Source organism: Corvus cornix, chromosome 1A, assembly GCF_000738735.6.
Source record: "Corvus cornix cornix isolate S_Up_H32 chromosome 1A, ASM73873v5, whole genome shotgun sequence".
NCBI classification, from domain to species: domain Eukaryota; kingdom Metazoa; phylum Chordata; class Aves; order Passeriformes; family Corvidae; genus Corvus; species Corvus cornix.
This window is the reverse complement of record NC_047057.1, coordinates 50,541,092-50,563,056: the sequence shown is the minus strand read 5'-3', so window position 1 is coordinate 50,563,056 and position 21,965 is coordinate 50,541,092. Positions and strand designations below refer to the sequence as shown.

The following is a 21,965-nucleotide window of genomic DNA, read 5'->3' as shown; positions in this document are numbered from 1 at the left end:
AAAACATCCCTCATCCTGCTGTCCCTTAGGATACATCAGGAAAACGCTGTCAGCCAGATCTGGGGGATGCTGAGTAGCCAGCTCAGTTATTACAAAGCCGACACAATGTTTCACTTCCTTTTTTTGCTACAGAGTAGTTTTTCTTGGGATTTACACCACAGTTTAGCTCAGCCACTCAGTGGGGAGACTACAAACCAGTCAGAGAATTTACTTTTCACTTGTTACAGTTCTGAGACCGTAGAGTGATAGAGTGAAACAATGGAGTAGAAGAAAGAGGGTGCTACCCATGGAAAGGAGTGTAGAGCCCATACAAAGTAACTGGAGAGAATGGACTCTTACAGATTTGGAACTGGCAGCAATAAACTCAGCATCAGTGCGATGGTTTGGTCTTCCCCAGAGGTAGCTGTTGGAGGTGAAAAGAATGCTAAGCCAAATAAAGAAGCCTTTAATAGTGTGCTTTCCCCCTCTTGTCAAACCATCATGCTGAGCATGCACACCAGCTCTCATGACAATCCATCGCCGCGATGTTGTGGGTTCCTGAGATTGTATCACACTCTTCCTCCGCTTCTTCCAGGGCTTCCTGTGAAACGCTGCCTGTGACTCCAAGTGTCTTGATCTTCAAAGCTCTCCCTGGCCCTGAGCCTACCCTGGGAGCCACCTACATCCTACACGTACTCTGCTGCCACGGCTTATGCCCCTAGGACTGCTGAGAACTGCTTCTGCCTGGAGCAGCCTCTGTCTAAGCCTGAGAGGGATCCAGAAATGAGGTTGCCTAGTGGCTTTTACTCTAGCTGAATTTGAATTGAATTCAGGCCTAACTCTTTCCCCGAGCTGGGGGAGAGGGTGCTCGCCCCAGCATCCCGCCCTGCTCCCCGGGAAGCGCTGAGCCCGGGGCCCGGGAGCTTCCGCGGCGTGCCCGGGCCCCGCCCCCGGGAGCCCCGCCCCGGGAGGCCCCGCCCGGCCCCGGGCTGGCGGCGGCGGCGTCGGTGGGAGCGGCCGCCCCGATGTCGGGTCCGCGGGGCGCCCTGCAAGCCTGGTGCCGCCGGCAGTGCGAGGGCTACCGCGGCGTGGAGATCCGCGACCTCAGCACCTCCTTCCGCGACGGACTGGCCTTCTGCGCCATCCTGCACCGCCACCGGCCCGACCTCCTGTGAGTGCAGGCCGCGCCTTGCCCGCCGCTCGGACGGGGCGCCGCGGGGCCCCGGCTGCCGCCCGCGGGCGGAAGGAGCGGGGGGCGCGGAGGTTTGGGGCGCGGGACCACTGGGACCCCTCTTTCTGCAGGGGTTGGGCCGCCTGTGCCGCTCAGCAGCGAGCCCGGGGGGTCACAGCGGGTTGAGGGGGATGGAGGCGCCGTGGGAAGCGCCAGGCTCCAGGCTGGCTGGCAGGGAAGCTCCCTGAGCGTGGACATGAGAGGCTCAGAGAGCGGATGTGCCTCCGTTGTGCTGATGTGCTGGTAGGGAACGTGGTGAAGAAGATGCTGTTGAGAAATAGTTGGGTACTGGGAATGAAGGATTCTATATTCCCAGGCAGTGCTCGTAGCCAGGTTGGATGGGGCTCTGAGCAACCTGGCCTAGTGGAAGGTGTCCCTGCCCACAGCAGCAGGGTTGGAACCAGATGATCTTTCAGGTCCCGTCCAAGCCAAACCATTCTATCATTCTGTGTTTCAGCAAACGACCTTCTGACCTGGTCCTGCAGACCTGTCAAGGTCAGGATTAGCAGAAGTTGTATGATTTAAGGCTGGTGAGAGCATGGAGGTGGACAAATGGGAGCGGTGCCTATCAGAGAGGAGACATGGTGTTGGTATCTGGGTGTGGGGGTGTTTTGCCTCAGCAAGAGGTGAGCTTTCACACTTCGAGAGGACCAGAGGCCTGCCCTGCACAGGGACATTCCCAGCTGCCAGAGGCAGCCAGTCTGAAATCTGTAGAGGCCTGGACCAGATTGCTGCTTGCATTTGCTTCTAGCTTGTTTTCTATGGATGCCACAGTGAAAGCAGGAGGTAGCAAATACCAGTAGGGGTGTTAAGCCTCTCTAGCCTCCCCCAACTTGGGTGTCTCTGAGGGGGAATGTGAGTTTCACGAGGCAGACACTGAGTTTGGGATTGCTTGGGGGCACAGTGTCAGGCTGGAGAAACTGGCTGAGCCGCTGGAAGGAATCTGCCCCGACCTGCCGCTGTAACCCTGTGTACCCCGATGGTGCTGGGAATCCGGCGCCCATCTGCTCTAATCCTTGGTAGCCCTTGCAGTGCAGGTAGGCATCGCCCCACCTCGCTGTGCCTCCGGCGTGCACGCGCTCCTTTGCCCGCCCCTAAAGCCGACAAGGGTGATGCCTCCCCTGTCACCTTCTGCTCTGGGACTGGTGGTTCTTCCTCTGAGGTTGCCCAAATTGACCAAATTCTCCTTTCTGAGCTGGCCCCAGGAAGGCCTTTTGCTGTGACAGCAACCTCTGTCAGGCAGAGGGTTGACTGTGACTCCACTGTGGAGCAGTGGTGTCCGTGTGAGGGCGAAACAGGCCTGTGTCCATACAAGCTGAAGTGGAGCAGGTAGGCTGGAAACCAAGCTGCTGCCTGCAGTGTTTCAGGTGGTTGCCCTAAAACCCTCAGCATGTTCTTCTGGAGTGACTGAGAGTGAGGTGTCTGCATCACTCTGGGTCTTGAAGGAGCTGTGTGGTCTTGTGTCCTGCAGCTCTTGGATGGTGTGGCTCGCTCTGACTAACTAGAAAGGAGCCTCTGCAAATGCTCCCGGTTTCAAGGCTGCTGGATGGGAAGAGGCAAATTAAGGACAGGAACACTTGCAATTATTTATTTTTTTTGTAAATGGCACAGTAACTGGGAACTGAAAAGCAGAGGTTCAGCAAAAGCATATGATAAACACCACTAAAACCACCTGATGGTTTCCCATCAACCATATTTACCATCCCATTAAGCAGAGACTGCTGCTCTTAAGTGGGCTTAAATCTGCTCCTGGCAGATGTCCTAACTACGTGCTTCACAGGTCCTCTGCACGAGCTGCATTGTAGAGAGAGAGCCCAGGGCCTTACAAGGACATGGCATGTTGTAGAAGGATTTTCAGACGGCCATCAGGAGAGTAGCATCATTTCATCTGATTCCAGCTTCTTCAGCCTGTCCCGATTTGGAAGTGGGAAGATTGGATCAGAGGCAGTAAATCTCCTGACGGCAGAGGAAAAGTGGTTGCCCTTCTTTTCTTCTAAAGTGCTTTCAGTCAGCCCAGTAATGGGACTTGGCAGGGATCTGTGAGTGCGTTTCTGACCTTGTGTGGTCTTCCTTTGTGCGGGGCTCTTCTGGCCCAGACGGGACAGCTGCGCTGCTGCCTGAAGTTCCTCTGCACGTGGCTGCTTCCCTGCTTCCTGCTGGCTTCCCCTGGGATTGCAGAGGGGAGGAATGGGCACATCTGTATGAGGGCTGAGCTGAAGCTCTTCTCTACCTGTGTGACACCCCTGCTCTGCCACCCTGATCCCCTGGGCATTGCCGCTGTGGTGGCTGTCAGCCTGTCCCGGTTTTCTGGCCCTGCCTGGATGCACCCCCATTGTGCTTCTGTGCTGGGAGGGGACACGCTGAGGAAGAGGCTGTCGTGAAAGACCACATGGGTAAGTGAGACTGAGGACAGTCTTCTGTGTGATTTGAGCACAATCACCTTGGGATAAGGCAAATGGCATCGGAGGGAGGCTGCCCTGGAGAGCTTTGGAGCAACTCCTGCAGAGCTCTTGGAAACACTATAGGTTTGGGCTTCTTGAAAGAAGTAGACTGGAACTCCTCAGTGTCTACTGAATCCAGCTAAAGGTGTCTTGAAGTGCCCACCAAGAATGAAGTGCATACCTGTTGGACCTGTGTGTTGAACCATGAAGATGAAAATCTCTGAGTCCACTGTTGTAGGCACTTCACTTGGCCTCGCTGTCCCAGTCAGGGAAACGGGAAACTTGGATTTAGCCTCTGACTGCGCTGCTGGCTGTGTGATCTGGAGATGAGGCATTTAATCTCTTCTCTTCCCTTTTCAGTTAAGCTGGCAACATCCAGACCAACTTGACAGTGGACTGTGGGGATTAATGAGTTTGTTTGCTCAGTGATCTAGAAATCTGAAGCGTGAAATTAGTGTTTACAAGGCATTTGCTGCAGCTTAGTGAAGCAAAGAGCATCTTTCAGCATCACAAGCTGTACAGCCTCCCTGGAGCTCAGGGAGGGATCTTGGCATTCAGGGGTGAGAAGAATAAAGGAGTACGGCACATGCCTTTTGAGTTCTGGGAGAGATGGAGACTTGAGGAAAACAGGAGATGAGAGCTGTTTTAGAAGTGCTGTTTTGTGTCCCTAGAGCCGTGGGTTTGGTTACAGGCAGGATCACAAATCTTGTTTGTTCCTTCCCATGTACTGCTTGCATTTCCATGACAAGACCTGGAAAGCTGAATGGCTTATTATGTGGCACTGCCTTAAAGTGCTCATGATTTATATTTGAGGAATCCAGGAATTTGCTCTGGTTTTAGCTGTACAGCACACCCTTCCCCCTTTCCCCTTCCCTGGATCTGCTGTGCTCCCTGGCAGCTGCCCTAAACCCTGGAGTGCTTAGTGGCTCTGCATGTATCTAATTAGGTAAGTGCCTGGGATGTTATTTGCATAGAAATATTACTCCAGGATATGGTACAACGCTGGGGTTTGCTGAGTCAAGACAGTTGTTCCGCTGGGATAGCCAGAGTCTTGCCTGTTCTTACATCCAATCCCTTGGATGGGTATGTTGGCAGGAGAGGAGCCTGAGCAGGGCTGGATGAAAGACTGCTGAGATGAGGGCGAGGAAATAATGTGACATGCAGCCACATGTCACACAGAATTGTGAGATGGCAAGTTCTGGGCTCTCTGCAGAGGAGACAGTATAGAGGGGAAAGGGGTGTGTCTGGAGTGATTTTTCCCGTGCCTGAGTGGCCACGCTCCTTGCACATTGGTACTGGGAGCGTGCCTGGAGCCACAGGATGCCACGTGATGAAATGGCATATGGGAGTGCTTGTGTCAGGAGCAATGCAGGTCAGTGTGGTCCTGCTTGACTTGTCAGAGAGGGAGCTGGAAAATGCAGTGGAGAGGAACTGAATAAACTGATCCCTGGGGCCTTGTACTGATGGACTTCAACATCTCGGGTAAAGCTGAGAGTCTGCAATCCTACATTAGTGGAAAAGAATCTGCTATTCCCTTGCTGCTTTCTAACCCCTCATTACCTCTTGAGCTTCACGTCCTCTCTGCTGGCAACTGCTTTTCCTAGTGGAGTTGCCTTGGTTTACTGAAACAGCTTTGGTTTGCTGGGGCAGAGTGGAATGGACATGATGTTTTGTCTGTCAGAAAATACTCTCCCAGCCCACCAAGGAGTCTTCGAGCTTCCAGCTACACCACTCCCATATCCTGAAAGTGAAGGCATTCAGAATGAAGGTCATGAATGTTTAGAGGGCAGTTGATATATAACTTCGCTGTCATTGCTTCTCCTGTGTTCCAAGTTGGCATTTTCTTTAAAAGGGAAAAAAAAAATACTGCAAGGTTAAAGGACTTCCCTAGGCAAAAACAAAACAAAAACTTAGGGAAAAAACATCTCCCAGTGGAGACTAGTTATAATTACAAAAATGGCAGTGGTTTTGACATCAAAGCAAAGGCTGCAGCTGAAACCTTTGCTCACCAGCATGTAGAGAAGGAAAAGATGTGGTATTTTGAGCAGTCTGAGCTCTGTACACGTATTCACATGAGCTTTCAGGAAGGTAACAGAGCTGCAAATCCTGCCCACCTTTCTGCGTGTGTGCTGTGTTTGCTCCCGCAGCAGCGAGCGGCTGCAGCTTCGTTCGTCGTGAGGAAACGGCACCAGCAGCCTCTTGCTTTTGAACGGAGGAAGTGTAATTTTATGGTGCTGTAGGTAGCCAGGAAAACCTTCCTGAGCTCATCACAGACTTCCTCTGCAGCTTTGGGAAAGCTGCTTGAGGGGCTTTGAGGAGGGGCTGGCTGCCCTGCCATGTGGTGCCAGGATGGGTCGTGTCAGTGTTACAGGAAAAGGCAATAAAATCCAAAGGGGGATGGAGGAAGGAGGTTCCTGTAGCCCCTCTCCGCAGGTGCGTGGTGCCATCTCTCCCAGTTCCTGCACACCATCTTTGGGGTGGGGGATGCATTCCCCTCTCTAATCTGAATTGTCCTTCTGTGTTGGTCTCCCAAGCTTTGGCACCTCTCTGTGGTCCATTGGGGTGGCTTTGCTTGACCCTAGACCTCTCTGGACTGCGACCTCCCCTGTGAACCCAGGTAGCAGGCACACCAGGCTGCTGCATGAGGGGGTTTTTGTGTAACAAAGCTGAGATCCTTGGCAGGAAGGAGCTGTAAGCAGTGCAGTTTTCACACATTGTACCCACGTGCACATGCAAAAGCCATAACTAACTCCTTCCTGCATTTCTCCCCCTCTGTTAAAAGCCTGCAGACTGCTTTAACTTTTTGCCCTCTGCTTCCCTGGTGAAGGCAGCTAATCCGTCCCTGTGGCCAGGTTGAACCCCCCAAAGGGCTCCAGGGGAACAAGGGAAATTAGTTGGAACAAGTGAATCCCCTGGGCTGGAGACTGCTGGGGTTCCTCTGTGTGCTGAGCACCTTGCATTCAGCTCCAAAGGCTGCAGCCAAGGTCGGTTTGTTGTGCACTGTGAGTGTTTGGGGGAAAGCAAGGGCAGAAGTGCAGTTTAAGATCTTCTGTGTCACCCCAAATTCCTTGAGATGGTGTAGGGAGGTTTGTCTAAGGACCCTCATAGAGCCACCTGAGCTGTATCTGTCACTTCTTTCTCTTGAGGTGAGGGATCTGTATCCCCATCCTCCACTGTTGTGCCAGTGGCCTTGGAAAAGCAAATCTGGGGTGATGTCGTGCACTCTTTGGTGCAGCATGTGTGGTGCTAATTGAAACATGGCCCTGGTATTTCTGCAGCCTTTAATCTCAAGGGCAGAAGTGGGTAACGAGAGACAAGAATGACATTTTAATTTCCTGGTCACCACCCATTTGGGACTTGCTTTCTTTTTTTAATTGCAATTTCCCTTTGGTTTCCTTGTGCTGTTACAACCTGAAATCTGCTTTGCCAAGGTTTTGTTTATCTAGGGTCTTATGTGTTGAGTTGTTGTAAGGTCGACTGTCCTGGGAATCTGCATGTGATGGCATAGGGACACTTTTTCTCTGCACCTCATGTGGCTATTTTATGCTTTCTCATTTCAGAGACTTTGATTCTCTCTCCAAGGATGACGTCTATGAGAATAATCGCTTGGTAAGTCCCTGTTCTGCAGTGCACAGAAGGAAGAAGTGATGTGAGAATGACTTGATGGAGGTCATGTAGTGTGGGAGGAATTTGTGACAGTGCTGAGGGTATAAGAAGAATCTGTGTTTGTAAGTAACAGGCAGGAGCTCCTCTGGAAACAAGGGAATCTGAAACATCAGCTTCCAGCCTGGTTATCCTAATAGTTGCCAAGACAACATCTCAGGTGAAGATTTAAATGGTGCAACATCTTCTTGACCTCATTTGTTCCAGATTTGCAGGCAATGGAATCAGGAAGCTAGTTTTGCTTCAGGCATAGGCAGAGAGGAAGGTCATGCTGGACCCTGGTCTGCAATATTCCTTTCCTGTTTGGCACAGCTGGAGCCAGTAGCAGAAGCAGGCAGTGGGGAATGGGGAGGTGCGAGCCCGAGGGGCTAGTGGTAGGACAGAGCAGCAACAGCCTTGGGTTTTTTTAAGTGAGAGAAAAACCTCATTGCTGCAGGCTCCATCTGATAGTCTGTGGAAAGGCACGGCCCATCAGCTTCCCAAGATGAGTTAAGCTACTGTCTTGGGGTGACAGCTACATACGAATATCTTAAGGGCAGACGTTGAGGATGAGACCAGACTCTTCAGTGGTGCCCAGCAACAGGAGAAGGGGCAATGGGTACAAACTGAAATACAAGAATTCCTCAGCTGATTATGAGGAAAAACATTTTTTACTGTGAGGGTGACAGAGTACTGGACCAGGCTGTCCAGAGAGGAAGTGGAGTTTCTTGCTCTAGAGATACTCAAACCCCAGCTGGATGTGATTTTGTGTCACCTGCTTTTAGGTGAACATGCTTTAGCAGGGGTTTGGACTAGATGATCTCCGAGGTCTCTTTCAACCCCAGCCATTCTGTGATTCTGTGATTTGGGATTTACAGGACCAGGGCTCTCCAACTGTGTCCTGGCATGTCCTTTGCTAGACCAGTTGGCCCCTTTCAGTCATTAGCAGCTTTTTCCATTCAAGACCTACACAATGGGTATCTTGTCCTATTAGGGCCCTCTCAGGTGGGGTCTCTCCTCACTCCTTGCTGCTTGCAGCCTTGTGTTCAGCAAGACTCAGTCCAGACAACTGGCTTAAAGCCAGGCTGAGCAGAGCAGGATGTCCACGGGGGGCACTTTTACACCCCTAGTTACTGCAAATATCCATTTTCTTTTGTTTCTCCATTCCTTTTCTTTGTATCTCACACCCTCCATAGCACCTCATGCCCCAGAGACTAGGCACCTCCACTCTTTACCCACACCCAGTACCTTTATCTGTGCACCTGGTACCTCACCATTCAGTGTCCAAACCACTCTCGTCTCCTCCTGGCTTACTTCTCTTCAGTCCCTGCCATAGCTTTGCACCTCCCTCCCTGGGAGATCAATGTAGGTTCACTGCCCTTGGCTCAGCAGAGGGATGGCCAGTGTGTAGACAGTAATCCACATATGCTGCTAAGTGGGAAACTCTCAAACAGCTTTTTCCCTCCTCCATTCCTTCTTTTTGGGGAGCTGTGTATGCAGTTGGAGGAGGTGGGTGCTTCTTATCACAGTGTCCTCATTTCTGCTTGCTGAGACACAGAAAAGTACTGAAAGTACTGGCTTGTGCATGGCAGGGTGCTGGATATTGAGCCAGGATGGCTCTGTTGATTGTGGGAGGGGAAGGTGTGCCACCCCAGAGCATGAAAGGATGGTCAGTCAGTGTTTCTGTGGGGTGAGCACTTGGGGTGGCTGGGGACACTGCTGAGTAGAGCTCAGTGTCACTGGAAGTATGTGCCAGCCCTCACCCCTTCGTGGTGCCAGCCAAGGCTGTGCCAGGCTCTTGTGTGAGGGCACTGCTGGTGTCCCCATGAGTTGAAAGAACACTGGGGGTTTTTTTCAGTGAAAACTTGAAGGGAACCTCGCTTCTGTTGCTGCTTTTTTTAGTCAAGCAGCATGTCTGGAAGCCTCTGTCCATCAGGGATGCCATGCATCAGTTTTCTTTCCTAAATGCCTCTGTGCTGTTCCTGCAGGCCTTTGAGTTGGCAGAGCGGGAGCTGGGCATCCCAGCCCTGCTAGATCCCAATGATATGGTCTCCATGAAAGTCCCCGACTGCCTCAGCATCATGACTTACGTGTCTCAGTACTACAACCATTTCAACAACCCCAGCCAAGGTGAGTGTCCTCCCACCCTTCTGGCTTCCAGTTTGGCCCTGTTTGAGTACAGGAAACCCAGCATCACCCTGTGCTTCCTCCTTCCTGTGGCAACTGGGAGCTGTGTGTGTTTGTGGGGAAGAGGAGAGGAGCAGGCAGCACCCGCCTCTCCTGCATCTTGCTGGCGCCCCTGAGGAAGGCCTGGAAGAGAGACTGCATTGGGGTGAGGTTTCACAAGACATGGGGAGTGATGTAACAGCTCAGGCTGTGGAAGAAGGAACGCCTTTCTCCTCCCCCTGCACTGCATTCCTGCCAGCTTGGGTTGGGCCACCACCCCTGGTGCTCACCAGAACCCTTTGTGATTTGCTCTAGCCCGCTAAAATAGGAGAAAGCTAGATAGGAGCCCGCCTACCACAGCTAATTTTTGTCACATAGGTACATGTAAAATGACTGGAGGACAGAGAGAGTGGGGCCAGGGTGGAGTGTTTCAAATCAGCTTGTCTGTCCCTACGACTGCAGCCTGAGCTGAGTGCTCTGAGACAGCTCTTCCCAAGCATCCTTTGGCTGGATGGAGATGAGGGCTCCAGGTCTCCTGTTCCACTCTGTAGCCTCAACATCAGATAAATCTCTTCCACTTGTATGTGCTTCTCCAGGGATGCTGGTCTCCCAGCCAAGGAGTCCCGCTGGGGACTGGTGTGTGAGTTCCAGCCCTGACAGCAAGAGATGCTTCACAGACCTGCTGACAGCCTGGAAGCCCTGGGGCCCAGTGGGTCACAACAATACATCAGCAGCTACCCCAGCTGCTCTGGGCTTTGAGCGTTGCTTAGTGAGTCGATTACAAGGAAGCCAAGTAGCATTTGATGAGTAAATAAAATCACAGTGGGAGGCTGGTATCCCTGGGCCACAGAAGGGGATCCACAGCAGGCCAGGCTCTCTGGCAGCCTCACAGCTGACCCATTATTAGATTGTGTTTGTCTCTTCCACCTAAAATAAGCACTGAAGTGTTAGGAGTGGCAGGTCTCATCCTATGTCACAAGGCTGGATGATTTTGCTTTTTTTCCCCTCCCCTTCCCACACACGGGTGGTGTGAGTCACACTTCTCTCCATGCCTGATCCTCCTTCCCTCTTGCCTCCAGCCAGCGTCCCTCTGCCTATGAAGCGCCCAACTGCGGCTTCCTCTCCTCCTGTGCTGTCCCACAAGACGCCTGTGGCTGCAGCTGAGAGTCCTTCAGGACCACAGGTACCCAATTTCTTAATTCAAAGCCAGACTGAGGCAGTGGTAACCCCTGCACTGTGGGTGAGGAGATGGGAAAAAGCCTGTCACAGAGCCATGGATCACTGCAGGGGCCTGCCTGTGTATTTTGTGTGTGAGGGGTGTTTGAGATTTTGTTTCCTTGCGGGATCCAGCTGAGAGAGTCGTTGTTGGACTGTAATTTGTCCATAGCAGGCAAGAGGGTGGGCAGATTGGTGCTGGATGGTTCCTTGAACCACCCAGGGTACAAACACTCTCCTCCCTATGTGGGGATAACCCTGTAGATGTGGAAAGAGCAGGAATGGGGACTAGAAGGGCAGAAAAGATGCCCTTTATTTCAGGTTTTAACAGTTGTCTGGGATGGAACCTTTTCCAATGTCTCGCAGAACCCTGATGCATGGGGTGTAGATTAGTCCCTTCCACAGCCTTTCAGCTGTAGATAGGGGCAAGGCACCTTTTGGAGTGGCCCCTTCTAATTTGGGAAGAGGCAGCCTGCCTGTGCCTGGGCTTGAGGGCAGCTGTTCTGTGCATTGTCAGCCCCTGAGGTCAGCCCCTGAGCTGTGCCACGAGCCCTCAGCGATGGGCCTTGCACAGGGAGCAGCTGCTCTGGAGAATCCGTGGTCTGGGGAGCAGCTCGTGGCCCCCATCCTGAGCCGCTTGTGTGCTGTGTCCCAGGAGGATGCCCCCTCGGAGCCCTCGGAGCGCTCGCAGCGCAGCGCGCTCAGCAGCACCTGCGCAGCCTGCCAGCAGCACGTCCACCTGGTGCAGCGCTACCTGGCTGAGGGCAAGCTCTACCACCGCCAGTGCTTCAGGTATGTGGTGGCCAGGCCTGCTGGGGCAGCCTCTCTCCTCGACAGGCTGGGGGGCTGTGGCCAGCTGCACCCCATCTTTGAGTGTCTGCGTCCCTGGGCAGCATGGAACACGAACAACAGTACTTGAAAAGAGAGTGAAGATGTTCCGTTTTCCTGCCAGCCCCCTGTCCCAGAGGTCTGACTAGCCTGTTGGTCCCTGTGCTCCATTCCTACCCTACTCCCTGCCTCCCTTGCTGACTTGTGCTTTCCCACTTCACTTACTTGGAATCCCAGCCTCTTGAGCTTCTCCCACCTCCATAAACAAGGATGCTCTGCCTCTTTATGACCTGCCTACCCAGGACCACCCCCCCTTCACCTTCCCACCTTCCAATGAGGTCTAAGCCATGACATCATCCTGCAGACCTCCTTACACCTACAGTCCACATCCTCAACTGGATATACAGGCTTCCATGCTGCCTGGGTGGTGCTGAGCTCCCAGGGAGCATGTGGAGAGCTGCAGACTCTTAACAAACTCAGGAGTGAGGGTTTACATGTCAGCAGCTCTGTGGTTACTCCCTGAGTGCAGGTCCTTACCTGCAGTGCCTGTGAAATCATTTCACTTTGCTTTCCCTTCTCTGATGATGAAAGAATGAGATCTCTCCCATGGGCCACAGGACAGGAGTTGGCCTCTGAGGACAGAAACATCGAGCCACTGGGAAGATGTGGGAGGCCTCATTCACCTGCCTAAGCCAGTTGGGGATGTGCCGTAGAAACGGCATCGCAGGGGGGGAGCTGAGCTGGGGCCATTCAGGCTTCCCATCTGCAGCTGGGGCAAAAGCAGGAGTTTTTGAGTGCAGGTGCAGCATTCCCACTGTCCTCATGGGCCAGGAATAGGAGAGGGGCCATGTCTGCCATGCCACAGCTAATGGCCCTTCAGATTGAGCAGGGAGATCCCTGTAATTTTATCCCAAATGTTTTGCCTCCTGATTCTCTTCTTGTCTATTTCTGTTTTGTTTTTTTTCTCCTGTGCTGATTCATGGACGGTGTTTGGTCGGAAAAGTCCTGTGGCAGCGGTTCCCGTGGGCTGATGGAGTTAAACCCAAAGCAAACTGCCTTCTCCCCTTGTCTGAGCTTTCCACATCTTCATTTTATAGGGACTCTCTAGAGTCCCTATGTCCTCACACTTCTGCTCTCCATTTCTAAGGAAATCCCAGTCAACTGGATGCCCAGAGCAGAATTCCTTGCCAAAATTATCTGCTGGCAGCGTAGGGCAGCCAGCTGCTGCAAGCACCAGGTATTCAGGCAAGAAGGAACAAGCTTGGTTTTCATGGGAGTGCTTGATCAGCCCCTTGCCTTTGGCTGTCTTTCATGTCTGCTATCCACCTCCCTTCCCAGGTGGAGAAGGACTAACTTGGTTGCCAGTGCTTTGTATCACGCTTGCACCCGGAGGGCTTCATTAGGAAGCGTTCAGAGGCTCAGTGGGGGAAGAGTGGATGATCCAAGATGTGGCAGACAATGAAGGACAGGGAAGCTATTAGCCCAATTTCAGAGAGTAAGAATGGCCCTGCTGCATAATGCCCTTGTCCTTCCAGCCAAATGCTGTGGCCCAGCTGGATGCCATGGTCAGCATCACTGAGGCTGAGCATGAGACCAGGCCAGGCTTGTGTGCTGCTTCTCCTGAATACTCTGGAAGCCTCTAATGTAGTAATTTCCTGAGTTGGATTTGATGTCAATTTATTTAATAATCAGAGCTGAGGGTGTTGTTTTGCAAACAAATGTGCCTGACAGTCCTTTAACCTGCCTGGACCATTAGCCCCCACAAGGCAGCCCATAGCCTTCCTGTGCCAGTTCTGAACCAATTGCTTCCTAATTCCAGCTGATATTCATTGTTTCATGTCTGTGAATGGTTGATCCCTCTCCCCATTCCAAGTCTGGAAACAACACCATATCCCGATACCAACTGTCACCCTTCCACATCTATTAAGTCCTTTCTGAGATGAAGGAAGAACCCAAAGGCATGCAGTATTTGAGTTGTGAACTTGCCATGGGTTCCTACAGTGGCCTGGTGACATTTCTCTACTTCTCTTCTTTCCTGAATGACTTCCCCAAGAGCACTCTAGGATTTAGGAGCAGGGTTGAGGACTAACTCCGTGTCCCTACAAGGGTCTTCCAGGTGTGTTACCTTCCGGGAAGGGTAGGATGGCATTCCCCATCTCATGGTGCTCTCTCTTCTCATTGGCAGGTGTAAGGAGTGCTCCAGCACGCTGCTCCCAGGGTCATACAAGCCTGGGTCAGAGGCGGGGACTTTTGTCTGCACACAGCATCGTGGTAAATTGGCCATGAGTGGGAAGGCAGAGAGGAGGCCCAGCCCAGACCGACAGTCACCAGAGCTAAGAACTGAGACTGGGGCTGACAGCATGGGAGAGGATGCCATCCACACAGGAGCAGAGGTGGGGAAGGATGATGGTGACTCCCAGGAGAGCATGGCAGAGACCCCTGCACCTGCAGAGGGCCTCCCTGGCCCAGCAGAGAAGAACAGCACAGCCAGCAAAGCAGAGACACCGACACCCCCTGCTCACGCTGGCAGTGGGGCACCTGTCTCCCAAACTCCCCCCAGGCCTCCAATCCCTAGCAAGCCTGCAGGACTCACCCAGGACAAAGCCAGCCCGCTGGATGGACGGCTCAGAGACTCACGTCCCACCCCTGCCCCAAGGAGGGCCACCGACACGTCTGCCCTCTCCCCTCCAACCTCCCACCCTGTCCCCCGGCCCAGGTCCACTCTGCAGGGTGAGAGCAGCGAGTGTGGGCCCGGCATGGTGAACGGTAAGAGGGCACAGTGGTGGCAGGGGTTACCCTCCACATCCTCAGCGGCCAAGGTGGTTGGCTGCAGGTTGGATGAGTTCCCTTCCTTTTCTGAAGCCTGACATTCCTATCTGCCTCCGAGTAAATCTTGGGCTCAGACACTCAGGCTGGCTTTGATTGCCAGCAATTGCCAGCCATCCCCATAGCGAGGAGAGCTGTACTAGCTTTCCTGCCTGTCTGATCCCTTGTATTTCTCCAGAGCTCTCCAAAGGTTGCTGCCAGTGTGGAGGGAAGATGGGAGAGCTAGAGGAGTTTGCAGGTGTGGGGACAGAGGGGCATGTCAGTTCTCCAGGTGCAGCTCCCAGGTTGAAGAGGGGGTAAACAGGCAGAGGGGATGTTTGGGGTTAGCTGGCTGCATCAGCTGTGGGAGAAATGCCATGAGGTCTTCAGTGAGTGAGAATGGCCACCTTCCTGTGAGAAGATATCTAAGAGGTGCCTCATGTTGGTTTAACCTCTTTCTTCATGTTCTTTTGGTGTTGTGACAGTCTGACCCTGTGTCTTTCTAGGTCGGGTACCTGAACCCAGCCCCCCTGTCCCAAAACCTCGAGGGAGACCCTGTTCCTCTGATCGGTACGTCCCTCTGTTTGCAGATCACCTGAAAACTCCATAGAAAGGTGGGGCTATGGGGACAGCACACCTGTGGTCTTCTCTCCCACGTCCATCAGCTCCTGCTCTTAGGAGGACATAGGCTTTGACCAGGTCCCTTTTCTAATAGGTGCTAGCCCAGCACGGTCAGGCTGACAGTGGTCATCCGTACCTCCCAGGGCATTTGTCTCTCAGGGTTTGTGAAGAGTTTGAGAGCTTTAGAAAGGTGTTTCTGTGGCACAGGCAAATTACCAAATGCCTGCTGAAATGGCCCTGCTTGTGGGTGCTGAGAAGGGGACACTTGTCTGCCTTGTGGAGGGTTTGTCCTGGGGAAGGTGTTGGGCAGGGAAGACCAGCTATGCCCATAAAGCTCAACCTTTACCACTGCTTAGCAGATGGAAGCTGTAATATTCAGACACCAAAACACTGGGCCCAGCAGGCAAGTCAGGCAGGCTGTGCTTCCCTAAGGCCCATAGGTTTTCTCACAGAGAGGGAGACACTGTGTCTGGGGAAGCCTAGGGCCATCCTTGGATGAGAAAGCTGCTTCTGCATGGGAGACATCCTGCTCCATGCTTCCTTTCCCCCAAGGGCTAAGTCCCTCTCCAGTGCCTCGCCACCTCACCTTGCCTCTGCCACCTCAATTTCTCTTTCTCTCCTACCAGTGGTGGAGCTGCTGCAAGAGCCAAGGACCCACCATGGATGGCCTTAGTGCAAGCAGAGCCCAAGAAGAAGCCAGCACCTCCTCCTCCTCCAGGCAACAGCCATGATACTCCAAGCAGGACTTCAGAGGAGGAGGATGGGGAAGAGGTGGGGAAAGCCAGGAGTGAAGAGAGCAGGTCTGATGCCACAGAGCCCAAACCATACAACCCCTTTGAGGAAGATGAGGAGGAGGAGGTGGAGGCTGATGCCCAAAAGAGCACACCTGAGCAGGAGCAGAGTGAGACTGCTGCCAAGCCTCTCCACCCCTGGTATGGCATCACTCCCACCAGCAGTCCAAAGGCAAAGAAGCGGCCAGCTCCACGAGCCCCCAATGCTTCCCCGCTAGGTGAGCTTCCTCCTGCTCCTTTATCCTTCTTCTGCAGCCCCTGTGCATCCCCATGGAGATTCCCCCTTCCCAGGTGCCTCTGCATCACCCTGGCAGGCCAGGCCTTTATGCAGTGATGGTTGCATTAGCCATGTCCTCTCTACCCACTGGAGTACAGCATTTGCAGGCAAGACTGCGCTGTCTCCTGTCTCCAGTGTACGCCACCCTCCCCTTCTCTCCTGGCTGTCCCTTCATTCCTCCCTGAGCTCTCCCTTTGCTTTGCAGCCCACCACCCCATCTCCAGGCTGTCACACTCTGAGCCATCATCCTCCACCCCATCTCCAGCCCTCAGCCTCGAGAGCATCAACTCTGAGAATTCAGCCAAGGTGCTGGGAGACACCGATGAGGCCTCAGTGCCCAAAAGCTCCTCCGAGCCCACTGTGCACATGCCAACAGCCGCCAAGACTTCCAGCGCCGATGCACCACTGGCCAGCGTCTCTTCCAGTGAAAGCCCTGCTGTCCCAGCCAGCCTCTCCACCAACTCCTCCTTCTCCTCCTCCAGCGAGCTGGCCAGCCTCAGTGGGGAGACACAGCCCAGCACCCTGCACACCAGCAGGAGCATCTCCACAGGCAGCCTAAAGACCAGCCCCAGTCGGCTGCCTCCCAAGCCTCCGGCTGGGGCTAGCCCTACACCCATCCTCTTGGCTTCAGATGGGGGTGCTGGGAGCCCCAAGACATCTTCCTCACCCAAACCACAGCTGAAGGTGAGATGATGAGCTTCCTCCCATCCAGATCACAGGGCTTTTCTTCCCTGTCCATTACTCGGTCACAGGGGGAATGTGAGTCCAGGCTTGCTCCTTTGGTAGGTGTGGTGTGTGTGACCCCCTGAAAGCAAGCTTCAGGGCTGTGTTAAATGGTGGCTCTGCTTGTACTCTGCCTACTCCATGTGCTAGAGAAGAGGCAGGATGTCGTGTAGTCTGAGCAAATGGGAAGGGAACCACGAAGGAAAATATTTCAGCACGCTTGTGAGAGAGAAGCAGGGAAACTGATGCTAAATAGGAGCACGGCTGTTTTTTTGATTAGGTGCTTGTGGAGATGAGTGCTGTGTTCCTCCTTTAGGAGTGTGTGGGGCAGAACAAACCTTACTGCTGCCCTGTCTGCTCATCCCCACCTGTTGGGATCTCTTCCCTTCCCTGGATGCTCATGTATCTGCTTTTGTCCACCCTCTCCAGTCCTCCTGCAAAGAGAACCCCTTCAATCGGAAGCCATCCCCTGCTGCCTCCCCCTCGGCAAAGAAACCTCCCAAGGGCTCCAAGCCTGTGCGTCCTCCAGCACCGGGCCACGGCTTCCCACTGATCAAACGCAAGGTAAAAGAGCCCTCGGGAGCAAGGAGGGAAAAGCCAGCTCTGTGCTATCCCCCAGGGCTGTAGCAGTCTGCAGGCACCCTGCTGATGCATGTGTGGGCAGGAATTGCAGCAGCTGGCTGTGGCTGGGGAGGAGGGCCTGTAGGCTACACCCTGTTCATGAAAGCACCATGGTCTTCCTTTGTTCCAGAGTGGGGTGGGGATTTCAGATCCACACTTAGATGCAATATTCTGTTGTCCCCCTGCCCTTGTTAGTGTTACCTTTGGGTTACCCCTGGAAACTGGAGTCTAGTGGTAATGAAAGTGTCTGATTTATGGTTTTGCAGGTGCAGACAGATCAGTATATCCCTGAGGAAGACATCTATGGGGAGATGGATGCCATTGAGCATCAGCTGGACGAGCTGGAGCACCGTGGGGTGGCCTTGGAGGAAAAACTGCGCAGTGCTGAGAATGGTATGTGGAGTAGGCTGTCTGTGGGTGTGGGGCAGGACTGACTCTGGGGCTGCCCTCTCTCCAGCAAGGAGATAGCAACAGTGACTTCCTCCCTGCTGATGCTGGGGTTGGAAGAGCACCAGAGGCTGTGCTGGCCTCCAAGATTGGTCACAACCATACCCTGAACATGGAGATGTCCCTAGAATGGAAACAGGTTGGAGAAGAGACAGGGTCTCTCTGAGACTCAGAAATAGGCTGAGGTTGGGTTGGCTCTAGCACAGTGCCCCTTCCCTGGCTTGGCAGAGCCCAGGCTACTGCAGGGTGATGGGATCCACCAGGGCTGGGAATGGCTCTGAATTGTCCCTTTGCTTGGCAGACAACCCTGAGGACAGCCTGCTTGTGGACTGGTTCAAACTCATCCATGAGAAGCACATGCTGGTGCGCCATGAGTCGGAGCTCATCTACATGTAAGTGTGTGCAGGCGTGTGCAGAGGCACTGACACTCTCTTGGGGAACTCTTTCTCAGCCCTCCTGAAATAGTGCTTCCAGGGGAGATCCTGACAGGGCCTCTTTGCCTAGAAAAGGGAGGGAGTAAGGGCAAGCAAGTCTGTCCAAATGCACTGAGAACTGACCCAGAGCATGTCACCAGAGCCTCTGCAGCCTCTACTCCAGGAAGGCCTTGAGCAGCCAGGGCTGGTCCTTACTGGTCCTTGGCTCCCTGGCTGTACAGGACAAGATCAGCATCTTGATGGTTCTTTCCGAGCTCACCCTGTACTTTGGGATAATGTTCCACCTCTCCGGAGCCTTGCAGTTCTTCCCAACAGTTCCCCCTTCCTTTGCAGCTTCAAGCAGCAGAACCTGGAGCAGCGGCAGTCAGATGTGGAGTATGAACTGCGGTGCCTCCTCAACAAGCCAGGTAAAGCACCGCTCTGGCTGTGCTTACTCCTTTTTTCATAGAATCATAGAATATCCTGAGTTGGAAGGGACCCACAAGGATCATTTTTTCCATGGGCATCATCTGCTCTCTTTCTAGGTGGGTCTCAGGTGAAGAGAGGCAGATCTGTAGGGATTCCAGTGCAGCCAGCTGGCTTTATAGTCTCTGTCCCATCTCAGTGCGTGTCCCAGCCTTGTGCAGGGACATGCTTCTTTTGTTCCCATGGAATGCCATATGCAGGGCTCTGTCCCCACAGCAGTGCTAGTCCAACCAGCCCTTCAGTGTGCCAGGGTAGAAGGGATTGTGCTGGAGGTCCTTCAGCCATGTAATTGTCTGTCCTTTCTTGGGGTTTGGCTGGGTAGAGAAGGACTGGACCGACGAGGACCGAGGGAGGGAGAAGGTGCTGATGCAGGAGCTGGTGACCATCATTGAGCAGAGGAATGCCATTGTGAATTGCCTGGATGAGGACCGGCAGAGGTGAGTGAGGAGTGGGGTGGGCTGGGGGAGAAGGGAAAAGCATAGCCTGTCTGACTCAGTGCCACACGAGCGCCTTGTGGGGATGTCCCAAGATATCCATATTGCTGATGTCTTTCCCAGGCTTCCCAATCCTTGTCTCTTTGAATGCCTTGTGTGGGAAAGACAGGACAGCACGTGCAGCATGTGGGATTTATCCTGCTGGTTGCAAATGCTCACAAGACAGTGATGGATCTGCCCCTCTGTGGGTCTAAGTAGGAGGCTCTCTAGCCTTAAACAATGCAGCAGCTGTTTTCAGGGCTGAATTCCTGACCTCTCTCCCATTCTTTCTTTCAGAGAAGAGGAGGAGGATAAAATGTTGGAAGCCATGATTAAAAGGAAAGGTAAGAAACAAATGGGAAGCTTTTTGGAGTGATGTTTTCACTGCTGACCCCAGTAAGGGGCAGCACGAGCCATTAGTGAAATTGTGTGCAGGAGAGATTGAATCTACTCTGTGTAGCCTGGGGAGACTTTCCTGTAGGGACAATAAAGTTAGAGGCACAGTTGTGCTGCACACCCCTGTTACCAGAGAAAGTGTGCCTGCAGTGGAGGGCTTTGATTCATGGCTCTCACTCTTGCCCATTGTCGTGAGTGTGTCTGTACAACTATTGACATCCCACAGTAACAACTTCCCTTTGCAACCCCAGAGTTTCACAAGGAAGCGGAGACTGAGAGCAAGAAGAAAGGCAAATTCAAGCCCATGAAGGTGCTTAAGCTGCTGGGCAACAAGCATGACTCCAAGAGCAAGTCACCCAAGGAGAAAAGCTAGAGCAGGGGAACACCAGCAGTGGGAGGGAACCTCGACTCACCTCTCCCTGGCCCTGGCTCGCCTCTCCCCCTGCTCCCTCCCCAGGCACCGGAGCTGCCACCCCAGGGAGATGCTAGCCCTCAGCCCAGAGTGGGTGAGAATGACCAAAGCCCTCCCCTTCCCGAGGCTCTGGGGGAGCATGGCCATCCCCTCCATGAAGCCTTGTCAACGAGGTGGGGAGAAGATGGATTTGCTTTTCAGATATGTTACCCAATTGTCATTAACTGAGAACAAGCGAAGGAGTTTTGCATTTGTGGGAAAACTTGCACTAACTGCACCCTGTCCCTTCTCCCGCTCTAACTGTGACAGTTCCACGTGCCTCTGACTTCTGCCAGGAGGGGACTGGGCTTCCCTGTCCCTCCCTGCCTGCCCGCTCTTGTCCCTTTTCTGTCCCATTTTTAACTTCAGGAGAAAACTGACATTAGAATCAGGATCCTTTGGGTTTTACTGGCCTAAACTAAAAGGTTAAGAAAATACTCCTGCATCACCAGGCTCTAGAGCCATAGCCAAAAAAACAACTGGTGCCCTATTTATTTTGAGCTGTCCCCTCCCTCGAGTGCCAGGGGTGGGTGGGCTCCGTCCCAAGGCTGAGAGGACCCAAGGGGACGGCGTACAGCTGCTAGGACGTAGCTCACGTGCCCTACTCAGGAACCCCACTGCTGCTAAACACTGCTGACTCTGCTGCCTTCCTGGGGAGGGAGGACCTGTTCCTTTTCCAAGCAAGGGCAGAAAAGCTCAAGATTGACTCAGTGCCGGCAAGGGACACTAAAATTGTGTCCCTGCTCACCAGTGCCACCCTTGAGCGGCAGGGGAGAGAGGCGCAGTCACAACTGACCTTCACCCAGCTTCATCTGTGTATACTTTGTAAGTGTGCAGATGTGACTGGTTATTTTTTACACCTCCTTTACTAGATGAATTCAAACCCATCCTAAAACTTTAAACCCCTTATTTTATTTGTCATGTGTGTGCGTGTGTATACATCAGAGGAGGGAATGGGAGGGGTGGTGTTCTTCCAACCATCCCTTCTTCCTTCCATTTTTGTTTCCTGCCTTCTCTTCCAAGTTATTTATTGAACTATTGGATCAGTCTGAATTAGAGTTTCATGGGTGTTTGGTTGGTCAGCTGTTCATCATGCCATTAGCAAATTAGACATAACCAGCCCTGAGCCATCTGCTGCAGTCTCTTCTAAAGACCCAACAGGCTTTAGCCAAAATGCTCTCAGAGCAGTGCCTTGCAAGGTGGCTGGTGTAGCATTCTGGAGAGGGATCCTCATTTCCCAAAACCAGAGGGACCCGAGCCCCTCCTCAATCCCAGCGTGGCCCCCATGGCTGGAGTTGGCCAGCTCAGCCCTGCGCTGGTAATGCCATCTCACCCCCACCATAGCGGGCTGATGAGCAGTGGTAGGGGAGGGGAGATCCCAAAGCACAACCCTTCTCCAAGGAGAAACAAGTCTGCTTTAGAGCCTGCTGTCACACCACTGTTGCCAAAGGCCATTGGGATCACTGCAGCCTGACACCACTTGGCCCTGCGCCCAGTCAGAAGTTTGATTTGTAAATTATACTGTACTAACTCCATGACTTCCATTCACCTGAACAGAAATAAAAGAAACATTGGATTTAAAAAATGATTCTGGACTAGGTTTCTGGCTCCTTTGTGCACTCGTGCTGTCCCAGGGCCAGGGCATGCTGCCTGGCTTTGGAAAGTGGCTGAGAATTGCTAGGAAGCAGAGGATGGGATCTAAAGGAAATCAGAAACTGGACTTTATGCTGGGATTTGCATAGGAAAAGCAGGGCATCATGCTTCAGCCTGCTGGAGGACAGAGGTGCAGGTATGTAGGAGGTGAACAAACAGCCATTTCCAGTCTCTGTGGGAATAGAGTGGCTATTCTGCATACCATGCTTTCGGGAACCAAAAAATCACAGCAAGCCCACAGCAAAGAGCAGCAGGCACTGGGCTGAAATCCCCTGTCCCTGCTTGGCACAGCCCCTTGGAGCCCCT

General features: G+C 53.2%; 1 protein-coding gene across 1 annotated transcript; it reads left to right on the top strand.

Moving 5' to 3' along the window:
• Nucleotides 1-957: 957 nt before the first annotated feature.
• MICALL1 (MICAL like 1) lies at nt 958-21,592 on the top strand. Its single transcript, XM_039571697.1, has 16 exons — nt 958-1,150; nt 7,212-7,260; nt 9,282-9,423; nt 10,539-10,642; nt 11,330-11,466; nt 13,688-14,268; nt 14,814-14,877; nt 15,555-15,937; nt 16,202-16,680; nt 17,149-17,283; nt 17,607-17,733; nt 18,089-18,179; nt 18,555-18,628; nt 19,009-19,123; nt 19,457-19,503; nt 19,807-21,592. The coding sequence occupies exons 1-16, from the start codon at nt 1,005-1,007 to the stop codon at nt 19,926-19,928; spliced, it is 2,796 nt and encodes a 931-aa protein (XP_039427631.1). The 5' UTR covers nt 958-1,004; the 3' UTR covers nt 19,929-21,592.
• Nucleotides 21,593-21,965: the final 373 nt, after the last annotated feature.